This window comes from Anabrus simplex, chromosome 1 (assembly GCF_040414725.1).
Source record: "Anabrus simplex isolate iqAnaSimp1 chromosome 1, ASM4041472v1, whole genome shotgun sequence".
In the NCBI taxonomy this organism is placed as follows: domain Eukaryota; kingdom Metazoa; phylum Arthropoda; class Insecta; order Orthoptera; family Tettigoniidae; genus Anabrus; species Anabrus simplex.
This window is the reverse complement of record NC_090265.1, coordinates 1,712,960,361-1,712,983,879: the sequence shown is the minus strand read 5'-3', so window position 1 is coordinate 1,712,983,879 and position 23,519 is coordinate 1,712,960,361. Positions and strand designations below refer to the sequence as shown.

Below are 23,519 nucleotides of genomic sequence, written 5' to 3'. Positions count from 1 at the left end.
GAATTAAAGGTCAGAAATAAAACCCTAGTAATTGTTCAAAATAAATATCTGTACCTTCAAAATCAACATCACCAACCAGCTTGTCTTTACCAGTTTTCTCGTCCTTTATCCTGGTAATTCCAACATCGATGACACAGACCCCTTCCTTCACCATATCAGCACGAATAAGGTTGGGAACACCTAGAACAAAAGAGAAAAAAAGAATCTGGAGTCATAATATGTTGATGATTTCTAACAGAAATCAAACCAAACCAAACCCCATGGCGCAACAGCCCTGAAGGGCCATGGCCTACCAAGCTACTGCTGCTCATACCAAAGACCTGCAGATTACAAGGTGTCATGTGGACAGCACACGAATCCTCTCGGACGTTATTCTTGGATTTCTAGACCGGTGCCGCCATCTCACCGTCAGATAGCTCCTCAATTGTAATCACATAGACTGAGTGGACCAGACCTCAGATACTTGTAAAATCCATGACATAGCTGGGAATTGAACCCAGGGCCTCCGGGTAGGAGGCAGACACGCTACCCCTACACTGCGGGGCCAGCAGTTTCTAACAGAAAATGGAAGGAAATGTGCACTGGCTGATGCTCCCTTTGTAGATAAGTGGTAGAATGTTTGCCGCTATATCCAAAGGTCAGTGGTTCAAATCCAGCAGAAAAAGTCCAGATTTTTCTAAGGGCAGAAAAAAAAATATCCATTTGGTACTACATGTTGTACGGTGTTGACAAATAAAAATATCTGATGTCACATTTGTTATTTACCTGATAAAATTAGTTAAATCTCAGACACAGAGATGGCAATGTAAAACGCAATAGAAAACTGACATGCAGGTGACCTAAATAGCATCAAATAAAAATGCCTACACATGGAAACCGAGGTCATTATTATTACTAACATCACAATCATTGTTGTTATTATTATTACCCAACCCTTCTTAACAAATACTGACTGAGCGAGTTAGCCATGCAGTTGGGATGTGCAGCTGTGAGCTTGCATTTGGGAAACAGTGTGTTCGAACCCCACTGTCGGCAGCCCTGAAGATGGTTTTCCATGGTTTCCTATTTTCACACCAGGCAAATGCTGCGGCTATACCTTAATTAATGTCACGGCCACTTCCTTCCCACTCCTAGCCCTTTTCTTTCTCATCATTGCTATAAGACTTTATCAACACTGCACAGAACCTGTTGAGTGATGCCTGGTCAGAACAAGCATAAACTGAGGCAAAATGGCACTGGAAATGCTATAAAGAAATGTTTTTCTAGTTTGTTAAGAGACCTATTACTGAACAAAATCAAACAAAAAACTGGTCTGAAAGTTGTTGATGGCACACTCTACACCTAGACTTGTAAACAGATCAGGGAGTTCCTCTTCCTTCCAGCTATAAGGGAAGTGTCATCTGCAAATCGCAGGTTGCTAATTTTTCTGCCTCTAATCAAGATTTCACAATTCCAGCTACCGAGAGCTCCCTTGAAGACACACTCTGCATAAATTGTTGTAGAGATGATAATATACAACCTTGCCTTACTCCATTTGTCACACTGAAAATGTCCAAGAGATCACCTTTCACCTTTATGTAATAATGTTTTGATAATAATAATTTTATAATTTTAATCAAGTCATTGGAATTTGTGAAATATTATTTTGCTAAAAAAAGAGAATGATCTTTCTTCGACACATGTACGATTAAATGATATGCTGTATATTAATTTTTTTTTATCGGGTGAGTTGGCTGGGCGGTTAGAGGCACGCAGCTGTGAGCTTGTATCCAGGAGATAGTGGGTTCAAACCCCACTGTCGGCAGCCCTGAAGATGGTTTTCCATGGTTTCCCATTTTCACACCAGGCAAATGCTGCAGCTGTACCTTAATTAAGGCCACGGCCGCTTCCTTCCCATTCCTAGGCTTTTCCTATCCCATTGTCGCCACAAGACCTAACTGTGTCGGTGTGACGTAAAGCAAAAAAAAAGTTTTTAAATAATATTGACAAGACAGACTCATTACATCCTGTTTTTTTTTTTTTTTTTTTTCAGTGCAGTAAGGTTATCACAGGATACCATTCTGAAACCCTTCCTAAAACAATTTCTCTTTTCACAACCTTGAACAGACATAATAGTAAACACCACATTATGTTGTTAATAAAGCCGTATAGAAGCCTTACCTGCAGCTGATACAATAATATCAGCCGATTTCGTAAGAACAGCCAGCTGTTCTCGTGGGGTGTAGCGATGACAGATTGTGGTGGTAGCATCCATTGCTGACGTCTCACCTACAGATGAAGATTGTACATGTTTATATTCCATGCTGTCATTTTCATAGGAACATTAACTTATAGATAATATCCTGACCTGTTCCATCAGCATGCAGCAACATTGCTATTGGCATCCCAACATTCTTTGACCTTCCACATACTACAGCATTTTTGCCAAAAGTTGGAACACCTATGAGTAAAAAATGTACACATATTTTATAAAGAGCAACTCATCATCATTTATTGCTCTTTGCAGGCCTTTAAGACCCACAGCAGAAATCAAAGAAAAAAAGCACATACATAAAATAGGTTACAAAAAATAGGTACCATTCACATGGGAGATAAAGTCGTAATTACATATATCTACTATTGCAGATGATGCCCCATTGCTGTCTGTCCCTGGCATGTTGTTCTGTGACCAACTCCAGCTGTTCCAAAGCTGTCATTACGTGATCCTTCCACCATATCGTTCGGTGTCCTCCTGGGCATTTCCCATCCAGCTGAGAGTGAAGTACTCCATTTGAGAGGGATCTAGCTACCCTAATGACATGTTCAAACCACAGCAGCCTCCTCCTTACTGTCATCCTATTGACATCTGGTTTCGGAAACCGTCGGCATAGGTCCTCTTTCCGACTCGGTTCCCATCTTTCTTCCACAATGTTGCAAACAGGTCCATAGATCTTCTCAAGTACCTTCCTCTCAAGAGCACGAATTTCTCTTCAGTTGTTGGTGGAGTTACCCTCATTTCACAACTGTACGTAAGTACCGGCCGTACTAAAGTCATGTATAAATGGATCTTATTTCTCTGCGACATTAAGCATGATTTGAATGAGTTATTCAGGTTAAAAAGGGTGTGGTTAGTGTTTGTAATTCATTACCACACCTCTTCTTAAATTTCACATCTGTTCGAGAGCAATGAATCCAGGTATTCTTGGATTTGCTCAAAATTATGTTTGTTAACATTAATGGAAGGAAGAAGGGTTTGACGACTTAATACTTAATTTTCTCATCGTTAACCATGGAGCCAACTTTCTTGAAATTGTGTTTGAATTTACAGGTATCTGTGCATGCTTGCTTCAGTGTGTCACTTATTATCGCAACATCGTCTGCAAAGGCCAGGATTGTGATCTCCATCTCTCTAGTGTGACAGGTATCGAGGCTTACATTCTCCAGGACTAAGTCTATAACTGCTTGTTATTCTGGTGTATGATGGTAAGAACATTTTATCAGTTCTAAATGTTGCTTTTATATGAGTTGATCTGACAGTCCTATGATAGCACTGACCAATCCACGCTGTGGAGGACAGTGGAGACGAGCTGGACATCCCTCGTAGGTAAGCGGATCTACCATACATTTCCTGTTACCGGTACTTTAAAAGTGGAATGCAAATATGACTCCTTACCATGGTATAGAGATTAGCAGTAGTAGGTTCTTGTTTAATAGACTCGGGTTCAATTCCAGCTCCCTCTTGGTCAGATTCATAGTATTCTTGGCCTGTTCTCCAACTGAAGGCATGCCCAAAAATTGGCTGAACCCTCAAAATAAAAAACAATAGAGTTAAGTGCTGCTATCTCCTGTCGGATGAGAAATGTATGTCGTGATGCTAGATTATCCTTCAGCGATCATAAAATGTGAAAATTCTTGTTTTTTCAGAATTTGCCTTATCGGTAATATAAAGAACGGGCTAAGCCACTGCATCGATACATCTACCTTCTAGAGGTGAATAGTGGAACTAGTGCATAAGCATAGTAACCAACACAGTAAAAAATGTTCTAAATGAGAAAATGTATTTATGAATGACTCTTATAATAGTAGATAAGACCAATATATTTAATTTTTACATGGTGGAAAGATCATGTGATGACAGCTATGGAACAGCTGGAGCTGATGGCCACAGAACATGCCAGGGAGAGACAACTGTAGCAGTGCACATGGTTGTGGCAAAGCAGCAGTAGGAGAGGAGTGGCAAGCAGTGTGGGGATCGTGCTGAATACGTGTCTGTCTGAAAACATAATGACCTGCATTATAGTAGGTTCTCGAGTACAGATGTGACAGAACAAAAAGGATTCTTCTCCACTTAATGTTATCACATCCTTTTAACCTTATCGATTTTAAATTAGTACAGGAATGTTATATTTGGTGAGCCCATTGCTAGAGCCCTGTATGGATGCGGATATCTGCGGATTTATACGCTGATATCCGCGAAGTTAGTGTCTTGGCAGATACAAACTGAGTGGCCGTGCGGATAATTTTGCTGATAATTCCTAAATGATGACGTTTATTGATTTTCACTCAATACTCTTATTTTTGCTTGTGGTTAGACGACCCTTGACATTGGTATGGGAGAATAGTAATATAAAAAGAGCCTTGAGACCATAAAGCCATAAATATGACCTAAGCCTAACTGGCTCCTGCCTGCAATTAATGGAAACAATGAACAAAGGTCAATCCGACGGTAGTTGTCGCAAGAGCAAATCCCTCATAAACCTGTGACTGTACGGGTTCTGGTGCCCAGGTATCAAGCCAATTGTATTATTTTAACAGATCTATCTGTTTCAATACCTTTGGTGTAATGTAGGCTACTGTAGTTAAATATTTAATCCACGGATAACTATTTTGTGGATGCGAATAACCATTCGCAAATGCGGATGACGGAAGTGTGGATGCGGATATTATTTCATATATCCGCGCAGGGATCTACCCATTGCCACTTTTAACAACCATCTCATCTTTTAGCTTATCAGTGGGAATCCACAAGTGAACTGATTTTAATATCAAACTCAGGGACTGATGACCCTGTTCTTTAGCCACTTCAAATATCATCATGTTGTTCAATATTTTAATAAAAGTGACACAGTTTAATAACTGAAATTGACTGTGTCATGTGCCAGTGTGTATGAACGATCGCAGTTAGTGAAATTTAGATGAAAGAATGTTTCAGAAAAAAGATTTTGATTAGACAATTTCCTACATTCATTCCTACATTTTTTCTGACTAGAAAAGAAAAAGAAAATCCTTTCTCACTGAAAATTTCTATACAGGATTTTCTGATTTCAATTTACTTGTTCTTGTTTACATATTTTAAAATCATTTTCAGTTGTTTAAACAACAATAATTATACCGATGAAATCAGAAGTCTTTCCTGAAGCTACTAGTACAATTTTTTCTACAACAATTTTAGAGATAATATTAGGAGCTCGTGAGAAAACACAATGTCTCATGCTCCAACTAGAGTGCTTTTTTCTTTTTGCTAGTGGTTTAATGTTGTACTAAAACATCAAAGGTTTTCGGTGATGCAGGGAGGAGAAAAGGTTAGGATGGGAAGATAGTGGCTGTGGCCTTAATTAAGGTACAGCACCAACATTTGTCTGGTGTGAAAATGGGAAACCACGGAAAACAGTCTTCAGGGCTGCCGATAGTGGGATTCGAACCCACCATCTCCCAAATGCAAGCTCACAGCTGAGCGATCCTAACTGCATGGGCAACTTGCTTGGTACTAAAGAGTTTTTTAATTTTTATTTTTTACAATTTGCTGTACGTAGCACTGGACAGTAAAGGCTAAGGAATAGGAAGGAAGTGGCCGTGGCCTTAATTAAGGTACAGCCCTGGTGTGAAAATGGAAAACCACAGAAAACCATCTTCAGGGCTGCTGACAGTAGGGTTCGAACCCACTACTAAAGAGTTCAATAGTACATTTGTATGCAACTGCCTAGTATCATAGCAAATGTTTTATGGTCAAGTAATATGCAGGAAGAGTGGAATAGCTAGCTTCTGGGCTCTGTACTTTGTATGTAACTCATTAATAATACCAATATAATTGGTCCATTATTGGACATTATAAATTTTCCAGCTATCTAACTCATTCCTGGTTGCCAGCGTTTCGCCCCAGTGTACTAATTTAGGCTCATCAGTTGGTAAACAGCACACATACCAAGACACATGGCTAGTGCACACCGTGGAGGCCACTGTGAAGGCTACTTCTTATATCATCTGATGGCCACACAGGCATCAATTTTTGAAAATGACACAAAGTCTCTCACAGTGCACTGGCACAACCGGTGGCTCCAAGTAGCCTACGCAGTGGCCTCCACGGTATGCACTAGCCATGTGTCTTGGTAGATGCACTATTTACCAACTGATGAGTCCAAATCAGAACAATGGTGCAAAACACTGGCAACCAGGAACGAGTTAGCTGGAAAATTTATAATGTCCAGTAATGGACCAACTATACTGGTATTATACATTTACTCATTCAGGACAAATATTTCAGGTTCCCTAGGGAATCAACATCTATATCATATTACGCATTATGCATATTACAGAGTTCTTTCATGCCCTTAATCCAAGAAAAATTACGTCAATTTTGTCAGACCAGAAGAGATATATTGTATAGTGTTTTCAAAGAGAGATTCCACTCTTAATAGAATATGCTATTGCATTCAGTAAAAAGTACAATACAAAAGTACGTTACAAAGCATTCATAGCATGCAACTTCAAATAACGTGCTTAATGCTAAATATAGAGAAAATACCGTAATAATCCATATAACAGAAACACAATCACTCAAAATTTCATAATGCAAATCCAAAGATACAGACGATCCCATACAATTCATGACTATAATTCTCTCTCGGTAAAAGATACATTAATCAAATGACCAAACTCAGTCCATAGATAGTAACTATAGCTTACAGTAGACTATGCAAACAAACCTGATCTCCTAATGAGCTCTTGGACACCAAGAGGGGTACAGGGAATAAGTGTCTTCATGTCCAGACAAAATCTGCCTACATTAACTATGTGGAAGCCATCAACATCCTTATGAGGCACAACAGCATTACATATGGCTCGCTCTGTGATGTGCTCTGGAAGCGGGAGCTGTACACAAAATAAAGTGCTCTTATTTAAACAATTGGAATTTCTAGATAAAATTTGAATTAATAGAGCAGCACAATTTTCATTGCATGCTATATTACAAGCTACACAACAAACAAACAAACAAACAAACTCCCTCTGTGGAAAAGCAGTCAGCCTTAAGTTAATTTTCTTTTTTTAAAAATTATTTGCTTTACACTACTCTGACACAGATAGGTCTTATGCCGGCGATGGGATAGGAAAGGCCTAGGAGTGGATAGGAAGTGGCCGTGGCCTTAATTAAGGTACAGCCCCAGAATTTGCCTGGTGTGAAAATGGGAAACCACGGAAAGCCATCTTTAGGGATGCCGACAGTGGGGTTCAAACCCACTATCCCCCAGATGCAAGCTCATAGCTGCGTGCCCCTAACTTCATAGCCAACTCGCCCAGTTATTAAGTTAACATGTAAGAATGTAGTATCATAAGAAGGATTATAGTTAGGTAATATGGAGCATGTATATTATTGTATTTTATACAACCTTTTAATTGGATGCCGTTATGCATCACTAGACCAAGCGCCAAAAGTTGGTTGCGAGATAATCGCGTTTAAATTTGGTTCTCTGTGTAAATTCGAGCGAACATAATTTTGCTAAATATGGTATTACTGGTGTTTTAGGATAATAGATTGTACCTTCTCGCTAAATTTCAACATTTTTATACTCTCACTACATAGATTTTCTTGAAGAAATGGCGCTTAGTCTACTGATGCAATTTAAGGCTTTTCTCAAGCGCGAATAATGTATCACGATGCTACACCAATAACCCCTAACTGTTGAGTATCTACTGAGTAAAACTTAAAAAAATATAACGTGGCGGCAGCCATGATTAAGAACTGAATCTCCTACTGTCTGAAAAGGCCCGCTAAGTGCTTGATCCACCACGAGCCGCGTCACAACTCCGGTACATTATTCAAGTTTTAGATGGAGAAATTTTAGAAGGGAAGCTATTCTCTAAAGTCGTTGCTATAACGACTTACTGATTTGAGGAATTTCAACTTATCTGAGTCAAATACAAATGGTAAGACACGAGCCATTGTAGTCTATACAATTTTTGAATGGATTTTCCTTCACGATAGGCCTATTATATTCTGAGAGTACAGTATTGACGTGATATTTTTAAGCCTATGGGTAAGTTTTGTTCTGCTTGAGACAGATAATGTGATTATAGATATTTTCTCCCATAAATACACACAAATCACTGGACAGGTAATAAGATTGTTGCTCTCAGTTCATTCAATCTCGAAATCAGGATCTCCATTAAATCCATCCACGTCATCCACATTGTCAGAATCTGCATGAAGATTCTAGTAAATTTGTTTGGCGTCTGCAGGTATTAGGTGCATCAGCGAACCAAAGTCTCTTAGTTTGGCTTCAGAGATAGGTTTTCCTTTTGGCCACAGAGGTATTAATGCCTGGTGAAAGGGAACTCTACTTTCCCGTGGTCGTCCCTTTCTTGACTTATTTAGATTTACTTCCTGAGATTCACCATCGAATTCTAGAGAATGATTCTCAGATGCAACTTTCTTAGCAAGCTACATCAGTAGCATTGTCCTTCTCCTTACTTTTGGAAGTACTTGATACATCGCTGAACTTCGTTACTTGATAAACCACTCAATGTATCACCGCGTAAAAATGTCAGCACTATCGAAAACGAGGGCTCCCTCGCTGCCATCCGCGCGCAATGTGAGGAATGTGGCGCTTGGTGTAATGATGGAAACTGGAAAGTCGCTTAGTCTACTGATGCGATTTACATTTGTACTGATTCCCGCTTTGTCGCTTAGGTTTTCTGTTTACTAACAATTAACGGCCTCTTGTAATGCAATGGGGATTTTTTTATAAATAGTTCAAGCCTTCCTCTACAAGATGGCGCTAAAATCTCAATTTTTGTCAAATGGCGCTTAGTCTACTGATGCATAACGGCATCCAATTTTGGGTGAGAATCTGTAGGTATATGCTATTGTGGTGCTACTGTTACATGGGAAACAGTAGCTAAATCGAGAAAAACGGCTGAAGGTGTTGCAACAAGTAGCTTGAAAACCCGGGGTGCAGTCGGGACATACAAGCTAAAGATCATGATAAATCAAGGTAGGATGAACATGTGATAGAGCGCTAATCTTATGTATGGCTGCTCAATAGCCAATATGGACATGGAGAAAGGTTCGGGTTTCTGAATGAGATTTCGTTCATTGGGGGATATGTCAGGGAGAGCGTGGCTACCAGTCGACTTTTGGTGACGATATCGCCACGTGGTGAGAGCCTATATAAACTTGCACGAGCAGGTAACCAGAGGATTCTACTTGGTTGATTCTTCTTTGGTTTGTTGTTCTTTCTTCATTCTTCATTGCCCATTGTGCATGGACTCAGTGTGCGAACAGTTTCATTTACACTTGTTTGGCTTCACTTCTCTTCGCTTCACATGACTCGATATGGTTATGTACCAGGTGTATGCATAAGTCTTTCCGGTTTCACTAAGAGACTGCGCCAGCGAACAATATGCAGCATATGAATTTGACACATACATAAGTTTGTTCGTCTGACATTAACCTACCTACATACACAAGTGATCATGTCAACGTTTGTGCCCGAAAAAGAACATTTGTGGCACGCAATGCTTTTCTTAATCAAAAGAAAAAGGCAGTGGAAAGTCAATGTTTGCTGGTAGAAACATATGGTGGACATGCTCCATCGATTAGAACATCTGAGACATAGTTTCGACAATTTAAACGTGGTGATTTGTGTCTGGTGGGACCAGAGCGGTATTGTGTTATGAACTATTGAGGCCTGGCAAAACCGTTAGTGCACAACACTATCACCGACAAATGATTAATTTAAATCACGCATTGATCAAAAGATGATTGGAATGGGACAGAAGACATGACAAAGTGATTTTGTTACACGACAATGCGCCGTCTCACACAGCAAAACTAGTGAAAGACACCTTGAAATAGCTTGGATGGGACATCCTTTCGCACCCAACGTACTCTCCCGAACTGGCGTCATCTGACTATCACCTCTTCGCATCAATGGGGCACGCGCTCACAGAGCAGCACTCGAGCAATTTCGAGGAGTTGGAAAATGGCTCGACGAAGCATTGGACGAAGCATGAGGCATTGTGTTTCCTGTCTTCACGCTACATGCAATGACAATATCAACCTTCCCTCCATGATGACACAGCTCAGCGTTAGTTCACGTGAGGTGACAGTATTGTGCTCCCGCCTTAAAGCGAGTGTATCAAATTATTATAATTAATGAACCACCTTTCCAATACACAAAATCCTTATATTTAGGATGAAACCATTTAATCACAAATTGGACATGTTTCACTCAACGTTGTGAGCATCATCAGCAATAGTTAACATAAATCATTGGTGGGTCAGGGCCCTGATCCTGGTGTATATCACAAAAGAATATCTAATATACATTGATAAAAATATATAAATTCAACACTTTAAAAATAATCAATAAGATTATTTATGTCTATTAAAACAAAAATTTAATCATTCAAATTGTTTAAAATGTCAAACGGAATGGATGGCTTAAATGTTAAAAATAGTATATGGTAATTAGATGTTCTTAAAAATCGTTGTCCAATATATCTACGCTCGATTACATTAGACTGTTTATGATAAAATCAGTTTTCATATCAGGGTGAGTTCTTATTATAAACTATGTTGCTGTTTTTTTAAGAATAAACATGATGAGAAACGCTAAAATTGCACATGATGGTTGAAAAACGAGTTCACTGGTGATAAAATGTCGTCTAGATCGGCGTAAATTAGCCTTTATGGGACTCCTTGCGTTGTAATTTCTGCCATTATTTTGTGCAGTAATATGTTGAAATTGTTCTTCTAACGGAGAAATACTGATCTATTATATGAAATTGATCGAATGTATCCCGTGTGTGAACTTACAGCAGTAAGCCAGTTACCATCAAACCTAAGTAAATAACCAAGGGACCAGTTCACACACGGGATACATTCGATCAATTTCATATAATAGATCAGTATTTCTCCGTTAGAAGAACAATTTCAACATATTACTGCACAAAATAATGGCAGAAATTACAACGCAAGGAGTCCCATAAAGGCTAATTTACGCCGATCTAGACGACATTTTATCACCAGTGAACTCGTTTTTCAACCATCATGTGCGATTTTAGCGTTTCTCATCATGTTTATTCTTAAAAAAACAGCAACATAGTTTATAATAAGAACTCACCCTGATATGAAAACTGATTTTATCATAAACAGTCTAATGTAATCGAGCGTAGATATATTGGACAACGATTTTTAAGAACATCTAATTACCATATACTATTTTTAACATTTAAGCCATCCATTCCGTTTGACATTTTAAACAATTTGAATGATTAAATTTTTGTTTTAATAGACATAAATAATCTTATTGATTATTTTTAAAGTGTTAAATTTATATATTTTTATCAATGTATATTAGACATTCTTTTGTGATATACACCAGGATCAGGGCCCTGACCCACCAATGATTTATGTTAACTATTGCTGATGATGCTCACAAAGTTGAGTGAAACATGTCCAGTTTGTGATTAAATGGTTTCATCCTAAATATAAGGATTTTGTGTATTGGAAAGGTGGTTCATTAATTATAATAATTTGATACTCTGAACTCCAATACGGTTGAAAAATGAGATTTATAACTTGTAATTAAAGCGAGTGTCCAAAATCTTCGTTCATTCTAGTGGGAATAAAAATAAGCCTTGTTGTTGTCTCTGATGCTACCTGAACAATATTACTGTTGCCATATAAAACAAGAGTGATCATGAATACTGAAAAGAAATTATAAATTTATATTTCATCAGTTATTATTTCTGAAACTGGTCTATTTCAACAAAACTTGCTTCAGTCTTTCCCTTCATCAAATTTTGCATGTAATATAAATATACAGTGTATATTATACACTCTTACAGAAAGATGGTGTTTCCAGACAGATACAATCATTAACTTCTTTGTTTTAATTTCTAGACAATTTCAGATTTCAGCATCCTGTTCTTCCAATAGACATATTTTCCCTTTATATTAAAAAATTTCTGCTGGGGCTCACGAGAAGGTGCGGATATTGGTTAACATTAACTGAAATCCATAATCTCGTGCTCATCTGACATCAGTCCAGATATAATTCTGTAATGACTGAATGTTTTTTCTCAAATACTCTCGTATCAAAAGAAACTAAACCAGCAAAATTAAACCTATTTTAATATTTTTCCACTCACCTGAACTAGAATTCCATCAACATCAGGATCCTTATTTAACCTGTCTATATGAGCTAGGAGCTCAAGCTCTGATATACTAGCTGGGCACTTTATAGTTTTGCTTGAAATACCTGTAAATATAAAAATTGAGTAAATGATGATATTTGCTGGATATCATTAGAGATTATATGAGAAAAAATAAAACTGGATAAGAAAAATGTGAAGTAGTTTCTACAGATGTTCCTCCAAGAAAACAGAGATATGTACATAGGTACACTGCGTGGTCAGAAGTCTCTGGACACCTGTTGCTGTTTATTCCAAAGACACCAGTCATGTAAGTAACAGTACGTAGGACCTCCTTTTGCTACTATAACAATGTTTAACCTTCATGTGAGGCTTTCCACTAAGTTCTGATATAATGAAGGTGGAATTTGTTTCCATTCTCTCTGAAGCGTAGTGACTAGTTGTTGGTGGTTTTTTTTTTTGGCAAATTGATCGAGCACACAACTGACACTCCGGTTCATCTCAAAGATGTTCACTGGGGCTTAGATCAGGGTTTTGAGCTGGCCTGATTTTCTTCGAATGATGCAATGGTCTTTGCTTTATGGACACGAGCATTATCATGCTGATACAAAAAAGGTCTGATTCTAAAGCAGGACCTCTCAGAGTGCATGCACTAGTGTAATGCACGGCGCATGGTGCAAGAGACGACTTCACTAGGTTGACCAGAGTGCAAATCCCCACTCCTCTTTCCCTACATCTGTCTCACCCGTTTGACCTGCCTTTACCTTCCCCGCTGTTACTCCCCTCACGAGCGGTGAGCGGAGACACTCAGATGGGACAAGGTTACCGGTGTTAAAAATCTCTTCCTTCAATTTGATTTCAGCAGAGAACTTATCTTCTCCAGCTCTTCTTTTCTTTTCTCTTTGCAATTTTACCAATAATGTCTGGAACAAGGCATCGGCTGACAGCAATTCTGAGAGCATTCTTCAAATTACAATAAGAAATACTCACATAGAATTTAGTTTTCATACAAGTCAAAACAGAAAAAAATAAAAACTTTCACATATGCATGTGGAACCAAACATAGAAATAATCTTAGCTGCTTCTCAATGCAGCTTAGAAAAATCTTACTTTGACAAATTCTGGTAGAATACAAGCAAAGTCCTTGTGTTGAAAAATAAATAATTTTGATGATCACGTAACTATTGTCCCACAGATTAAGCATTTGGCTTTATTGTCATGACTGACAAAAAACAAATACGAAAGTTCCCAGTTCGATCGAAATGGACTTTCGGAAGTCTTTGCTTTCTTTGAAACAGACTGCTCATGTTGTCTTGCACTTATCTATTTCGCTGATAAACAAGCCATCTATCACCGAATGCTTCGTCGCTCTCAGCACACTACACCATCCGAGTCAAGCCGAGTTGGACCAATGCACAGTGCACAGAGTCTCTGCGCCTCGGTTTGCACGGATGAGATTTTTGGCATTTGAGAGGCCCTGTTGTAAAGTGTTGCTATCAAAGTGTTACCATAGTGTGAGAAGCATTCTGTAGTCTAAAATGTTTTCATAAACACCTGTGTTCATTGAGCTATTGACCAGAACTAATGTTCTGAATACAAACAAGGAAAAACAGCCCCAGACAATCACACCACCTCTAGCAAATTTCACTGCCACCACAACCCACTCAGATAAAAATCATTCACCAGGCATCTGCCAAGTCCACACGTGCCCACCTAAGTGCCACAGCATATACCGAGACTACTGCTCCATAAAACCTTCTTCTACTGATTGAAAGTCCAATCACAGTGTTTTTTGCACTGCTCTAAGTGGTGGGAGGAATTTGTTCCTGTGATCAGTGGCTTCTAGGCAGCAGCACACCCTCAAAAATTGAGTCCTATTACCTCTCTACAGATCATTCTGTCACTGATCTGCATCAGAAGTTCTCTGCAATTGATGCAAACATCTTATCTATACAAACATTCTTCCACTTGAGGCTTTACATCAAAAGGCTTTAGCTTGACGGTCTATAAATTGAGAAATAATTTGGTTCATTCGAATACTTTATGTGCGACAAATTCTCACATTCATTTATACAATACTAGAGGTACCAATAAAATTTACATTGATTTAATTAACTCAACTAAATATGGCAATAAATTCATATGGTATTACTCTGCAAATGTGTATAATTCAATTCCTTAACATATTTGACAGGCTGCTTCATTTTTGGTATTTAAGCACAAACTTGTAAAATATTTACATAAAATGCTATAAACATCTGTGTTCTCTTAACTATTCAACTTGTATACAGAAATATATTGCACCTCTTTAATAAGTTTAACTCACTTTCTGTTTATTCTCTTGTAAAACATCAGTTTACTTAAGATGGTCTGTTATCTCTTAATTCTGCTACTTGTATATCAGATATTTATTGCGCCTATATGAGTCCTTTGTGAAAATAAATACAATAGTTGACAAGAATGTTTGACGGTTGGTTTGTATAGTGTAACTTACAGTTAGGCAGTCTCTGTTCGAGGATCATATAAACTGAATTAAACAAACCTGCATTAATAAAAAAAAATATATATAAATTTTTCCTAATTTCTCCACATAATAATGCAGTCATTCCAATCTTCTAATAAGCAGTTTCCAAGACAGTAGCATAACTCAGATGCAAGGGCGCCCATACCCGGGGACAAGGTGGGGCCGCCCCCTCCACCCCCCACCCCCCGCTAGCTCTAAGGGAAAGACAAAAATCTAGTCTAGTCAGGTGTTTTCCTTTCAAGAAAATGATTTAAAAGTCAGTATTATGTAGAAGCGGTAGTACCATTCCCCACCAACAGGCAGGGAACACCATGGATTACTCTACAACAGAATACAAGTTGCCATTTATCTCCCAAATAATAAAAATACTATGTACCCCCAGGTCTACCCCCCCCCCCCTAAAAAACTGTCATATGGGCGCTGATGCTCAGATGCTAACAATTATAAGCATTATTTGATTACCAGCCATTTCTTTCCAGAATCACATTTAAAATTTTAAAAAAGTGGCATACACAACCCAATAAAGACCTTGGCTTGCCAGATGGCTTGCAGCGTAACACCATTCTCATGATATAGATGTTGAATACCATAGGGGCCTCCTCTGCGAACCATGTGACCTTGCCGCGGTGGGGAGGCTTGCGTGTCCCAATGATGCAGATAGCCGAGCCGCAGGTGCAACCATATCGGATGGGTATCTGTTGAGAGACCAGACTAACGAATGGTTCATCGAAAGGGGGGTAGCAGCCTTTCGGTAGTTGCAAGGGCGGCAGTCTAGATGATTGACTGATACGGCCTTGTAATAATACTCAACATGGCTTAGCTGTGTTGATACTGCTACACGGCTGAAAGCAACGGGAAACTACAGCCGTAACCACCTCCCGAGGACATGCAGCTCTCTCTGTATGAATGATGTACTGATGATGGCTTCCTCCCGGGTAAAATATTCCGGAGGTAAACTAGTCCCCCATTCGGATCTCCGGGTGGGGACTACACGAGAGGGGGCGATCATCAGGAAGATGGATACTGACATTCTGCGAGTCGGAGCGTGGAATGTTAGAAGTTTGAATCGTCGTGGTAGGTTAGAGAATCTGAAAAGGGAGATGGATAGGCTAAAGTTAGATGTAGTTGGTATAAGTGAAGTACGTTGGCAGGAAGAACAGGATTTTTGGTCAGGCGACTACCGAATTATCAACACGAAATCAAACAGGGGTAATGCAGGAGTTCGTTTAATAATGAATAAGAAAATAGGGCAGCGGATAAGCTACTACGACCAGTATAGTGAAAGAATTATTGTCGCCAAGATAGACACCAAACCAATGCCCACCACAATAGTGCAGGTCTATATGCCTACTAGTTCGGCGGATGATGAAGAAATTGAAAGAATATATGAGGAGATAGAAGATTTAATACAATATGTCAAAGGTGACGAGAATCTAATTGTGATGGGAGACTGGAACGCAGTGGTAGGCCAAGGAAGAGAAGGTAGCACAGTAGGAGAATTTGGATTGGGACAAAGGAACGAAAGAGGAAGTCGGCTGGTTGAATTCTGCACTGACCATAATTTAGTCCTCGCCAATACTTGGTTCAAACACCACAAACGACGGCTGTATACGTGGACGAGACCTGGAGACACTGGAAGGTATCAAATAGACTTCATTATGATTAGGCAGAGATTCAGAAACCAGGTGTTGGATTGCAAAACTTTCCCAGGAGCAGACGTGGACTCTGACCACAACTTGTTGGTCATGAAATGCCATCTGAAATTGAAGAAATTGAAGAAAGGAAGGAATGCAAAAAGATGGGATCTAGACAAGTTGAAAGAAAAGAGTGTGAGGGATTGTTTCAAGGAACATGTTGCACAAGGACTAAATGAAAAGGCCGAAGGAAACACAGTAGAGGAAGAGTGGAGAGTCATGAAAAATGAAGTCAGTAGGGCTGCTGAAGAAATGTTAGGAAGGAAGAAAAGATCAACTAAGAATCAGTGGATAACTCAGGAGATACTAGACCTGATTGATGAACGACGAAAATATAAGAATGCTAGAAATAAAGAGGGCAGAAAAAAATACAGGCGATTAAAGAATGAAGTGGATAGAAAGTGCAAGGTAGCTAAGGAAGAATGGCTGAAGGAGAACTGCAAGGATGTCGAAGGCTGTATGGTCCTGGGAAAGGTAGATGCTGCATACAGGAAAATCAAGGAAACCTTTGGAGAAAGGAAATCTAGGTGCATGAATATTAAGAGCTCAGATGGAAAGCCACTTCTAGGGAAAGAAGACAAAGCAGAAAGATGGCAGGAGCATATCCAACAGTTGTATCAAGGTAACGATGTAGATAAATTCTTTCTGGAACATGAAGAGGCTGTTGATGCTGATGAAATGGGAGACCCAATTTTGAGGTCAGAGTTTGACAGAGCTGTGAGTGACCTAAATAGGAACAAGGCACCTGGAATTGATGATATTCCCTCTGAATTACTGACTGCCTTAGGAGAAACCAGCATGGTAAGGTTATTTCATTTAGTGTGCAAGATGTATGAGACAGGAGAAGTCCCATCCGATTTTCGGCAGAATGTTGTTATACCTATTCCCAAGAAAGCCGGTGCTGACAGGTGTGAAAACTACCGCACTATTAGTTTAGTATCTCATGCCTGCAAAATTTTAACACGTATTATTTACAGAAGAATGGAAAAACAAGTTGAAGCTGAGTTGGGGGAAGATCAATTTGGCTTCAGAAGAAATGTAGGAACACGTGAAGCAATCCTGACTTTACGTCTGATCTTAGAGGATCGAATCAAGAAGGACAAGCCCACGTACATGGCATTCGTAGATCTAGAAAAGGCATTTGATAATGTTGATTGGACCAGGCTATTTATGATTCTGAAGATGATAGGGATCAGATACCGAGAACGAAGAATTATCTACAACCTGTATAAAAATCAGTCTGCAGTGATAAGAATCGAGGGCTTTGAAAAAGAAGCAGCAATCCAGAAAGGAGTGAGGCAAGGCTGCAGTTTGTCCCCTCTTCTTTTCAATGTTTACATAGAACAGGCAGTAAAGGAAATCAAAGAGAAATTTGGAAAGGGAATCACAGTCCAAGGAGAGGAAATCAAAACCTTGAGATATGCCGATGATATTGTTATTTTATCTGAGAATGCAGAAGATCTCGAGAAGTTGCTGAATGGTATGGATGAAGTCTTAGGTAAGGAGTACAAGATGAAAATAAATAAGTCCAAAACAAAAGTAATGGAGTGCAGTCGAACGAAGGCAGGTGATGTAGGAAATATTAGATTAGGAAACGAAGTCTTACAGGAAGTAGATGAATATTGTTACTTGGGTAGTAAAATAACCAACGATGGCAGAAGTAAGGACGACATAAAATGCAGACTAGCACAAGCAAGGAAGAGCTTTTTTAAGAAAAGAAATTTGCTCACTTCAAACATTGATATCGGAATTAGAAAGATGTTTTTGAAGACTTTTGTGTGGAGCGTGGCATTGTATGGAAGTGAAACATGGACGATAACTAGCTCAGAAAGAAAGAGAATAGAAGCTTTTGAAATGTGGTGTTACAGAAGAATGCTGAAGGTGAGATGGATAGATCGAATCACGAATGAAGAGATACTGAATCGAATTGGTGAGAGGAGATCGATTTGGCTAAATTTGACGAGAAGAAGAGATAGAATGATAGGACACATCTTAAGACACCCAGGACTTGTTCAGTTGGTTTTTGAAGGAAGTGTAGGTGGCAAGAACGGTAGGGGTAGACCAAGGTATGAATATGACAAGCAGATTAGAGCAGATGTAGGATGCAGTAGTTACGTAGAAATGAAAACGTTAGCACAGGATAGGGTGGCATGGAGAGCTGCATCAAACCAGTCTATGGACTGATGACTCAAACAACACACCATAGGGAATCTGAAATATTTGTCCCGAATGAGTAAATTTATAGTACCAATATAAATGGTCCGTTATTGGACATTATAAATTTTCCATCCAAGTGAGTTGGCTGGAAAATTTATAATGTCCAATAACGGACCATTTATATTAGTATTACACCATTCTCAGCCATACTGCTCAGGTTCCGTGACCTTGTAAATCTACAGAAAACCAATCCTTGCAAACATCATATAAAAGAAACACAGAACATAGGCCTATAACAGAGAACGTGCAGTTTCTTATTTTGTTTCCAGACAGCAGAAATCAAATCCCTACTGACACTGATACTTTTTCAGTTCACCGCAAAATAATTAACACTAGCCTGCAAAATAAAACATTTTTTGTGCGGTAAAAACGAAACTAGGTGGGTTTTATGAATTTCTTAACGCAGAATTTGAGAAAAAAAAAATAGTTTTGGCGAATCACGTCTGGTTTGGTGGCAATTTTACAAAATATTATTTTGTTCTTACGTAAAATTGTTGATACTTAGTATTGATTAAATTTGATGTATTAATGTAAATTTCAGCTTGCAAAACGTAATCATATTTTTCATGCATTGAATACACATAAATGCTGCTTTGTAAGCAAGTAGATAGTATGTATTATATTTTAAATGTATATTGAAATTCGTGAAACTGAAGCATAAAGCGCCTATTTAGTTTCGACTGTACAGTTGCTTTTAAATTAATATAACCGTACCTTGAATAAAAATTACATGGTTAAACATACATAGTTTTGTTACTTACATTATGTGCAGGTTAGATTCACACCTCCGTCTTTTCCTGTTTTCCGTGGAATTTCCGGGTTTTTGAAGTTCTTGAATGATCTCTATAGAAGGGTTGTCTCGTGCAATCGACTAAGAGTAATCGGCCATCATATTCACATCCCAACGTCCCTGATAGCATCGTTCTGCATCTTTTGAGATCCTGGTGAAACCTTTCACCTTCTTCTTCACTGACAGCTCCTAAATTTAGAGGGAAATAATCCAGATGCGAAGCTAAGAAATGAAGCTTAAGGCTCATATTACAACGGAGTTCCTTAAACTTTACCAACATTTTCCTTACAATTTCTTTGTATTGAGGGTCCTTAATGTTGCCAATGAATTTAGTCACTACATCTTTGAATGTGTTCCATGCCTCTTTCTCAATTTTGGTCATCGTGTCTGTGAAAATTTTATCCTTCATCTGTTTACGAATCTGTGGTCCATCAAATACGCCTTCTTTGATTTTTGCATCTTATAATGAGAGAAATTTAGTGGATAAATATTGGAAGCATAGGCTACTTTTATCTAATGCCTCGACATACAGTTTCATCAATCCAAATTTGATGTACAAGGGTGGAAGTAGAATTTTTTCACCGTCAATAAGAATTACATTCAAGGCATTTTTGGATTCTGGTTGTAGTTGTTTCCTTTCTATCCAATTCATTGTATCCCAATGTTTATCCCGTGCCCTGCTATCCCATTCGCATAGGAAACAGGGAAATTTTGTATAGCCTTTTTGTTGTCCCAGCAACAATCCAATGATCAAATCACCACAAATTTGCCACCCATGTTCGTGATATTTAATTTTTTCAAGCACCAACTTTAAGGTCTCGTATGTTTCAGACATTTTTGTGGAGTGTGCAAGTGGACAGATGCCAGAACATTTGTATTATGAAGCAAAACAGCCTTTAAACTTATTCTGGAAGAGTCAATAAAAACACACCAATTACTAGGATCATACTCTCTCTATCCCAATCGACGTAGAAGATTTGAAACATCCATACAAAATACAAGTTCATCTTCTTGAGTATAATACTTTCGGACTATTATCTTTGAAAGGAAACTGCTTTATCAGTCCATCATAAAGATTGCATAAGGGCTGGGGCTTTTAACATGTCTGATTATTCAAGTTGTCTAAGATGAAAGACAAACTCTCAACTGTCTTATCTTCAATCCTACATACCTCGCGGTCTATTGCGTATCTGGGGGAGTTTGTTATGAATTTACCAGGAAATCCCCAACTACAAAATGAAAATTTAGACAGCAATAAACCTATAATAAAATGCAAACAATAACAAATCAAATCACATAATTGTCTTCTAAAAAAAGTTGCGCGAGAACATCTCTCAACATTACATCTTATGAATTCATGCAGATACTAAAACACTGAATTGCGTCAAAACTAGACGTGATAGGAAAAAAATAGCATCATTTTCGGAATCAGGGCAGCGATTTCCATAAGAATTACATATTTTCTATTTTACCGCAAAATCATGTTGGCTAGTGTAATCAGAGTGCAAACATACATTTTCACAGTTGTTATTATATTTCATATGGTGATTAAGCCACTATTTATTCTCAATTCTCAGCATGTGAACAACACGCTTAATAGTCTCTCTTGAAAAGCAAACCTGTGTTGATGAATATCAACATGCTAGAGAAGTATCCTCCTTACAAATTACGTTCAATAGGAATAGGAAAAATTAAAGAACCTCATATTCCAACAATATCGCTTGACACACTTAACTCTCATTTCACTGGTAAACAAATTAAAGAAGCTCAACCCCAATCCAGAATCCAGTCACACGAAGATGGCAATTACTTGAATACTGAACCAAAATTTTCATCACGAACTGTCAATATAAATGAAGTAAAATGAGTCATAAATTCCATTAAATCTCGAACAAAAGGAGCAGATCATATTCCAACAGGTTTCATAAAAAATATCACAGATGCAGTATTACCGATCATTACTCATATCTTCAATTACCGTATAAATTCAGAAACTTTTCCAGCCATTTGGAAGGATGCTGTAGTGATTCCAGTATTAAAGAACACCACATCAAATTCTCTATCAGATTATTGCCCTATATCTATACTCCCTCCACTTGCGAAAGCCCTTGAATGACTAGTACATGAGCAACTAAGTGAATATCTCACAAATCATTCACTATTAGACCCCTTGCAATCTGGCTTCAGGAAGGACCACAGTATGATGGCAGCACCTCTTTGGATAACAGATATCAGGCTTGCTATGGATAAACGACAGGTGACGGTACTCAGGCTCCTTGATTTTAGCAGTGCATTTGATACAGTCAACATACAACTCCTCCTTTCAAAGTTGCGCTCCCTTGGCGCCAATAGGAGTGCACTCAATTTCTTTATATCCTTCCTCACAAATCGTCGTCAGTGTGTCTCTAAACGATGTTACGTCCAAATGGGCTATCAGATTATCTGGCGTCCCACAAGGATCTGTGCTGGGACCTTTATTATTCAGTCTACATACCAATGATATTTCATCCCCACTTGTCCACTGTAAATACCATCTGTATGCTGATGACTTACAGGTATAATACCATACTAGTATAGATAGTATAAGCGAAGCAATCCAACATATGAATACAGACCTACAACGAATCACAACATATGCCAGAAACAATGCCTTACTCATCAACCCATGAAATACCCAAAGCATAATAACTGGACACAAAAAAGTGACTATGTGGTCTAAACAATAATCACAATCCTCCTCCAATTACTATTGATGATACTGAAGTGCCATAATCCAAGATAGTTACAAACCTTGGGGTCACCTTAAATGAGACTCTGACCTGGAATAAGCACATAACTAATGTGTGCAGAAAAGTACATGCATCCCTTTATCCTTTAAAGCATCATAAAAATGTTCTCCCACTGGACTTTAAATTAAAACTCATACAAACATTTCTATTTCCAATCTTTGACTACTGTAACAGTATACCGATTGACCTAACCTGTGAATAAGCAGCAAAACTCCGTTACCGAACTCTTGCATTCAATATGCCTCCCAGCTCTGACATGATGCTCATATATCACCATACTACAAAAAGTTGGGATGGTTACGTGTAAATGACTGTAGAAAAACCCACCAAATGACCCTCATCTATCAGTTGCTTTCTACAAACAGCCCCACCTATCTACCATCCAATTTTAGGCTTCTTTCTTCATTCCAGGAAATTAACACTCGTTCCGGATCACTATTTGAAATAGCACCACATTGAACAAATACCTACAACCATTCATTCCTGGTCTCTGCTTCGAGGTTATGGAATACGATCCCGGAAGATATTAAAAAGTCTTGCTCCTCTAGGACATTTAAAACAGCCTACCATAAATTCCTCCAGAGTACATACAGTTGATTCGAATGAATGTAAGAGTGAATGACGTGTGAATGAAACCAAAAATTACATACTAGATTTAAGTATCTTAGGATATCTCATTTACGCTTTTACTCTTCTCATTTACGACGATGCACTGTTCCTACAAATAGATAACATATTAACATTGTTTTTAGTATACTCAGATTGTGACATAGTAATATTCAGTTGATTTCTTTTTGCCTTATATTAGAATTAGTTTTCCTTTAAGCTAGTTAGTAGATATATCCTTTAGGTATTAATCTGATATATTTCTAATATTATCCACTCTCTATTTATCCCATAATAGTAATCTTCATTAACTGTAATTGATTACCATGATATTTTAAATTAATGCTGTAAAAGTCAAAAATTTTTATGTGGTTAAGTGAAAGAGAGGTCCAAGAGAGCTAACTTAATAAATAAATAAATAAATTTATTAATTAATTAAATAAATTAAATAATAAATAAATAAATACCATTAAATAAATAAATGA

General features: G+C 38.2%; 1 protein-coding gene across 1 annotated transcript in view; it reads right to left on the bottom strand.

Annotated features, from left to right (window-relative positions):
* The window catches only part of Nmdmc (NAD-dependent methylenetetrahydrofolate dehydrogenase), a 55,298-nt gene that overhangs the window by 16,136 nt on the left and 15,643 nt on the right, over positions 1-23,519 (bottom strand). The window contains exons 3-7 of the mRNA XM_067154671.2: positions 12,412-12,521; positions 6,963-7,128; positions 2,348-2,440; positions 2,161-2,268; positions 55-180 (exon numbers count right to left, since the gene is read on the bottom strand). Of these exons, the coding sequence (XP_067010772.2) occupies positions 55-180; positions 2,161-2,268; positions 2,348-2,440; positions 6,963-7,128; positions 12,412-12,521 (603 nt within the window). The remainder of the gene's footprint in view (positions 1-54; positions 181-2,160; positions 2,269-2,347; positions 2,441-6,962; positions 7,129-12,411; positions 12,522-23,519) is intronic.